The sequence below is a fragment of the Condylura cristata genome, unplaced genomic scaffold (assembly GCF_000260355.1).
Source record: "Condylura cristata isolate star-nosed mole 26May11 unplaced genomic scaffold, ConCri1.0 scaffold00021, whole genome shotgun sequence".
Taxonomy (NCBI): Eukaryota; Metazoa; Chordata; class Mammalia; order Eulipotyphla; family Talpidae; genus Condylura; species Condylura cristata.
Genome location: NW_004567122.1, coordinates 25,791,634 through 25,798,392, shown reverse-complemented (window position 1 = coordinate 25,798,392; position 6,759 = coordinate 25,791,634). Strand labels below are relative to the sequence as shown.

The following is a 6,759-nucleotide window of genomic DNA, read 5'->3' as shown; positions in this document are numbered from 1 at the left end:
AAGGACCCAGTTCTTTTCCGGCAATGGTGTGACCTTGGGCAGGTGATATCATGTCTCTGAGCCTCAGTTTTACCAGCTTTTAATGCTAATGCACACCTGCCTGAGTGTTATGTGCTTCCCACCATGTGTTTGACAGTATCTCACACACAGAATTTCCATGGTCAACAAAGAAAACCAGCAATACCTTTACTACGGGGCCTGGATTCTGCCTTCTCTGGTCCAGGGGCAAGTTTGGAAGGTCTTTTTATCTCCAGTATTCCCATCGGGGACGGGGGGAGTCATGGACCAATGGTCCTCTCAGGATGCTACAGAGTAGTGGGGTGCCTCTGTAGTGATGCCACTGTCCCCTCACCACTCTGCAGAATTTTTCCCTTTGGGCCTCTTCCACATTTCCTTTGAGACTTTGGCTTCATTTTGTCAAATTTCAGTGGCACTAGCTGCCACCATCTCTGGGGTTCCCCATTTAAGAGACCTCTGCCCCAGCTGGGGCTTCAGTTAGTGAACTGTAGAGCCTTCATAATATTTCCCAGTTTTAGCCTTAGAGATCTCTACTACACTGGTGATCGCTATGGCACCAAGATATTCTAGCCTCCCCATGGCCTAGTCTATTCTTGGAGGTTCATGATATTTTTAATTCTGGGAGTCACATTTTCACTCTTCCATATGTGTACAGGTTCCACTCATTTGGATTTTCATTTTTTTAAATATTTATTTATTCATACAGAACTGGGGTACAGGCCAGAGATGCGGAGGGTGAAAGGATTCACCAGGGACAGAGTGGGGAGCAGAACAGGCAGATCGACGAAGTACACTGCTGAGGGGAGCTGTGGGCGGGTCAGGAGAGGTCTGCCGCGCCATGTGGTCACCTCCAGGACAGGCGGGGATCGAACTCATGTGGAAGTGACTTAAGCTTCTTAGTGCAGTGCTTTAACCTGCTGCGCCACCAGGGAGGGCCTGGATTTTCATTTTTAAATGGTATTAAGTCAGCAACCAAAAATCATTCAGTAATTCCTATCATTTGTATCAGTGAGGCACCAGTTCCTCTCACACTGGCAGCTTCTGGGCCCCATTTCTCCTCAGGTCTCATACCCCAGCTGTGTCAGCCACTGCCTCTGTGTCCTTTGTTCTTCCTTCTGTGCTCTCCCATGCCACTGCCTCACTGTGTAGGTCCACTGAAACTTGCTGGTCTCTTAGTTTGCTGTTTTGCCCATTACCTTGATTTTTCACGTGAAGAACCCAGTCTGACCCAGAATGCAGCAGTGCATCCCTTTCCTCCCAGCTCTCCAGGCCCGTTCTCCCCAGTCTCCCAGTGCACACAGGCGTGTAGTTAGGAAAGGGAAGCTCAGGGCAGAGAGCTGGGTGGGGGACACTTGTGTGTTAGTGAATCTCACTCCACTACATTCAGCTCCTCTCCCCTCACTTCCCAACCCCTGTGACCTGAATCAGCAGCAATTACCTCGCCTTTGTCCGTAGCTAGTGAGGAGATCTGAACCACCTTTTCTCTGGAGAACCTGTGGGATGATGGAGCAGGCAGGCCCAGGCAAAGGGGACCAGGAACTGAGAACCAAAACAAGCAGAGATGCCGCTGAAAGCAAAGCCTGACCTATGGGAAGGCAATTTGTTTTAGGAAGTGTCCTGTCTCACCTGTATCACAGAAAGCATCAAGGTGTGCAGTTTCCAGCTTCTCTTAATTTATTTCTAGGGGTTACTGTAATTCACAGCAGCTAATACTCTCAGTCACTGCCTGGAGAGCCACAATAGTAAGAACTGCTTCCTCATGGTAGCATCAACTGCTTCCTCATGGTAGAATCAACAAGCAGCATAAACAAAACAAAAGTCCAGCTACCTTTCAAACAGTTCAAGCCTTGGACTCCAGATCATTCCCACAAGAGCTGGGGGAAGGCCTGGGTATGACCAGAGGACTCAGGCCAGACCCCCTACCTCTCCCTGAGGCCCCCTAACCCACAAGGCTGGCAGAATGGAGATGAGCAAGCCATCTGGGGCAGCTCTGAGGATCCCAGGACTGAGGGGTGTTGGGGGTGGGGGGGAGAAAGAAGGTCCTATTTTCTACCACCAGGCCTGGGCAAGCAGAGCCATTTTTGCCCCAAGCAAATCAATAGAAAGTCTTGGCCAAGCCTGTTTGAGTTGGTGAGAGACCAAGTGGGAATTCCAATCTACCAGTGTTTGCTCTGCAGGCAAACACAGCCAAACAGAAATGCCGCTTTAGGACTGGGCGCCAAATATCCGTAGGTGTGTTCTGCCAGCAGTGCTGGGTCAGCCCTCCCCACGTCATTCTCCCAGTTCTCTGCTCTGTGACAGCCTCTTGTGAGTGCCCTGAAAGGCTGCTTGCCCCCTCACACGGCAGTCCTGTGCCCCCAGTCTCCCTTCTGGGCCTGGAACCCAAACCTTCCTGGTCCAACAAGCTGTCTGCCCACCACATCCTGCATCAGCTCCATCTGGAAACCCATTTCCTGTCCCTCTGCAGGTTCTGACCCCGGCTTCCTGCTCTCAGCTCCACACTCTCCTCCCTGACACCTTGTTGCTGGCCAGGGCACTCCTAGACCTACCAGATAGCTGCTGGTGAGCATGGACCCAAAGTTGGCTCCATCTTTTTTCACACTCTCCTGTGTATTTTATTTGATCTTTACAGTGGGTCGTTTTTATCAGCCTATTTCTCAGAGGAAATAGCTGAGGGTTTGAAAGATATGTTACCTTGCCAAAGTCACCCAACCAAGGAATCCAGGTCTTTTGATTCCAAAACCAGGGTATTTTCTAAATTGCTTGCTTGAAGCAAGGTTTTAAGTCTTTTGTTCACTCCCAGATGCTGAAGGCAATTCTCAGTATTCCTGGGGAGAGCAGGCAAAGTGCTTTCACATTCTCCTGAGCAACGCTGGCACAATGTGAGCAGTTGGCAATGTTGGCTTCGCCCCAGCTCTGAGTCACAATCTTTGCCTGAGGTTGGCCTGTCCTGCTGATGGGGCAGTTCCACTGGAAGCCCCTCCCAGCCCCCTGATCAGGCACTGGCAGCCACAGGTCCTCCAGAAGCCCCTTCTAGACCTCCTGACTGGACACAGGCTCTGAGCAGCTCCCTCTGCCACACAGACTACAGTTACCGCTTACTTCAGGCCCACCTCCCAAGGCAATATTAGCACAGGATTCTCATTGTTCGAGGATGAAGGTAGGTTCACGGGCACCCCCCCCACACACACATAGGGTCTCACATTCCAGAGCACTGCTTCTTGACACTATTTATACAACTTTCTATTTGGTTTAGACTGAGGACAGTTGTACATGGAAAGGTCTGAGTTACTGCAGAAGTCACATGCTCACTAAATTTAATTACTGTCTCTTCTTCAGGAGAATTTTCTTTCATCCAGTCAGAATGGATCACTGATTCCCAGATGCAACCATGGGGACCAACCATGGTCAGGGCTAGATGTTGCTTCTCATCACAAGACACACAGCAACTGCACAGCTCAGTGAATAGAAGTCAGAGGCATGAGAGAAACCATGACTAACCTTCTTTGTTCCGGTGGCCTCAGGGTGCCATCACCCAGGCCTTAAGCCTGTGGCCCACCCATGGGGGCATCTGCCCATCCATTCTCAGCTCCACCCCCACATGCCTTCTCTCACCTGGCTCTCCAGTAAGGGTCTGGGCCCTCGCTTTCAGCTACAGGTATGGTCTTCCACTGCAGCTCCTTATCTCTGATGGCACTGCCAAGGTGGGAGGCTCGAGATGCCTCCTTAGCAACTGGAAACAAGGAGAGCCAATCGCCCTGTCTTACCTGGGCCTTCAGAGAGCTCTGTACCAGGATGGTGCCTGGACCTTGGCAACTGGCAGTCATTTGGACAGGAATGACACAGAAAGTGCCACCTGTTAGGTGGAGAACCCCTACTAACCGTAAAGGGGGAAGCAGTCCAAAGCACCTGATGCTACCGCTCCCCTGGGCCTTGTACGAGGTGTGCCACAATGCCACAGGCCACTCCCCCAGGCCAGCCCACCCTGATCTCCACGCCCCAGCAGAGAACCCCACTGGTCAAAGCTGCGCCACTTGCAGCACTACAACCCCTGTGAGGGCCCCATGTGCCAGGTGTGCGGACACCCACATAGATGAGTTGGCGGAGGTTCCAAGACCAATAGGGCCACAGCACTTCAAAGGAGTCATATACTCTTGTGGGGTAGCTGCGGGCACTTCTTCGTCAGGTGGCTTCTCTATGAGTCCAGTGGTCATTGGTGCTGAGGTCAAAGGAACAGAGGGCCAGTGTGACCCCTGGATGTGGTCCCTGGCCAGGGGGAATGGTGAGCCTCCTTCTCTCTACTGCCAAGGTCTGGTGGTATCATGTGGGTGGAGGGGATCAGGTGGACTCCAGGGAATCAGGCCTCATGGGTACCCACCCAGACCCAAGCCCCCAAATTAAGGAAACTGATGGCAACCATAATTAAGAGGCCTGTGCAGAAAGCCTCTGTTTAATGGGGAACCTGTCTGTCACAGGCTTTGCGGTACCCAGTGCCAGCGTGACCCGCTCCCAACTACTCAGACATTATCCGAGGTCTGGGATGGCTTCTTCTGGGGCATTTCCTCAAGAAGCTGGCTCAGCACATGCACGATCTCATAGTATAGCTCCTGAAGCCTGGAAATGGAGCAGAAAGAGAGGTGGTCCTGGCTCAGGGAGCACACCTGCTCACCCAGGCCCTGCCCACCATACCTACACATCCTCCACACCTGGCAGAGGTGAGTTTGGGAGAGCAAGGACTTCAGAGCCAGATCAGGCTGGCTGGAATCAGGTCTGCCACTCTGCTGTGGCCCTCCAAGTGACTGAACCCAGGTGTTGGGTTGGAAACAACAAATTCCTGGGATCTGAGTGACAGGGCTACTGGGAGTTGACCAGACACTGCCTGGCTCCTTCTTGGACTCAAAGTGTGTATTCCCTGATCCTTTCCTTTTAGTTCCTCCACTCCATGAAGAACGCCAGGGGGCTTTTGTTGAGAAATCAGGCAGTGTTCTCCCTTGCTCAAGAGTCGACGGAGTATCTGTCTGCCCCATGCTCCTGTCCTCCCTGCTCAGTGAGATCAGCTACAAGCCCACCTAATGCACACTGAGCACAGTCCAGACCAGGCCACACTCAAAGCTTCACACACACTGTTTTCACAGAATCAGCCCAGTAGTCCCTCAGGTGACAGATAGGTAGGGGAGGCACAGAGACTGGCCAGTTAGCACTCTTCCTTCTGCCCTCTGAGAAAGGGTGAGTGAAGAAGGCCTGGAGAGTGGAAGGAGTCAGCATTTAAATACAGGTCAGGGTGCAATAAAGAGGGGTGCCAAGGGCATGTGTGCCCTGTGCACACACAGCATCTGCACCCCCAAGAAGAAACTCCTACCTAGCCTGCACACTGGAAAGCACCCCTTGCTCTCCCAGGGCACCTGACATGGCCCTGCCTGCAAGGAAGCCCAGGGGATCAGGAAAGGCCTGGTCTCTGGGGCAGGAGCAAAGGGGAGGGACTGGCACTGACTTGTAGATTGTATTGTCCTGGTTGTCAAGAGTGGACAAATAGACATCAATGAAGGGCAGGCTAGTGCCAAAGTCATCCAAGACCATGGGGTCATCATGCCGCAGGGTCTTCTTGAAGTTCTTCACCAGATCACTGAAACTTCTGTGGTTAATGTTTTTCTAGAGGGAGGTAGAAAGAGAAAATGGTGAGGAAGGGATGAGACCCAAGATGGACAGACACGCAGGGGTTCTCCATGAGGAACGCCAGACAGCGGCACACCCTGGCCCCAGGATGAGTCACCCAGGTTCATCTTGACCCTTTCTGCGCCTGGAAGCCACAAGGGAGCCCTGTAGCCACTCACTGACATAAGGGCAGGTGACACAGGCAGGAACCAGCGATAGCCAGACCGTGACTCAGGATGATCTCACCGTACCCTGGGAAAATGCTGGGCCCAGTCAAGGCAGTAGAAGGCTCCTCCTCAGAAAGAAGTGGGGAGGAGTGCACGGCCCCCACAGGGAGAGAGGGGCAGCATGTGCACCACCCACAGACCCCAGGCTTGGGGAGCGCTGCGCACAATGAAGACAAGACTGCTCAGCCCTCCGCAGCTGGAGCAAACTTGTTAGGAAACCACCGAATGCTGTATTCACTCTTGTCCCGGTTTAGAAAATGAGTTTGAGTGACACCTATGAGGGCCTCTGTGGATCACCAGGGTGCCATGCCTGCCTGGCATCCCCCGAGCTTCCCCCTCCCCTCACTGTCTGTCTGTCTGTCTGTCTACCTGCCTGTGGAGATGACCAACCTTCGCCTGGATCAGCCTGCTGATCTCCTTCTGCTGCCGCTTCAGAATCACCTGCTTCTCTTCCATGAGTGTCATGTGCCTCTCCAGCATCAGCTCCCGCTCAAATTTTTTGATGGAGTCCTAGGAGTAGGTGGATGGAGGTGAAGAGGAGCTCTCACCAGATGCCCCCTTTCATCTTCCCTAGCCTTGCACTGCTGGTCAGGCCTCTCAGCAGGGCCTGTCCCACACAGGGCCTGTCCCCAAATCAAGCTGCCAATGACAGCTGCAGTGGCCTCCCAAGCCCAGTGCTGGCACTGTCAGAGGCAGGGAAGCACTCTGGCTCAGAGAGCAGTGTCAGGCCGGGGTGGGGGGTGGGGAGCATGCTCACCTGGCCACTGCCCCTCCACATCAGGAGCGAGGCAGCTCAGGTTTCCTCCCTGGAGACCTGGCCTATAGCTCCACCTGCCACTAGTTTTTTTTGGTGTTTTTTTTT

At 53.1% G+C, this 6,759-nt stretch overlaps 1 protein-coding gene across 5 annotated transcripts in view; it reads right to left on the bottom strand.

Moving 5' to 3' along the window:
- Positions 1–913: 913 nt before the first annotated feature.
- The window catches only part of CATSPER3 (cation channel, sperm associated 3), a 37,156-nt gene continuing 31,310 nt past the window's right edge, over positions 914–6,759 (bottom strand). For 2 of the 5 annotated variants that reach the window (XM_012727999.1, XM_012728001.1), the window contains 2 exons: positions 6,288–6,407; positions 4,545–5,667 (listed from right to left, as the gene is read on the bottom strand). In XM_012727999.1, the coding sequence (XP_012583453.1) occupies positions 5,374–5,667; positions 6,288–6,407 (414 nt within the window). In that variant the 3' untranslated portion in view covers positions 4,545–5,373. Of the gene's footprint in view, positions 5,668–6,287; positions 6,408–6,759 lie in introns of all 5 variants that reach the window. The other 3 variants (XR_001145676.1, XR_001145675.1, XM_012728000.1) reach the window with 3 other exon arrangements.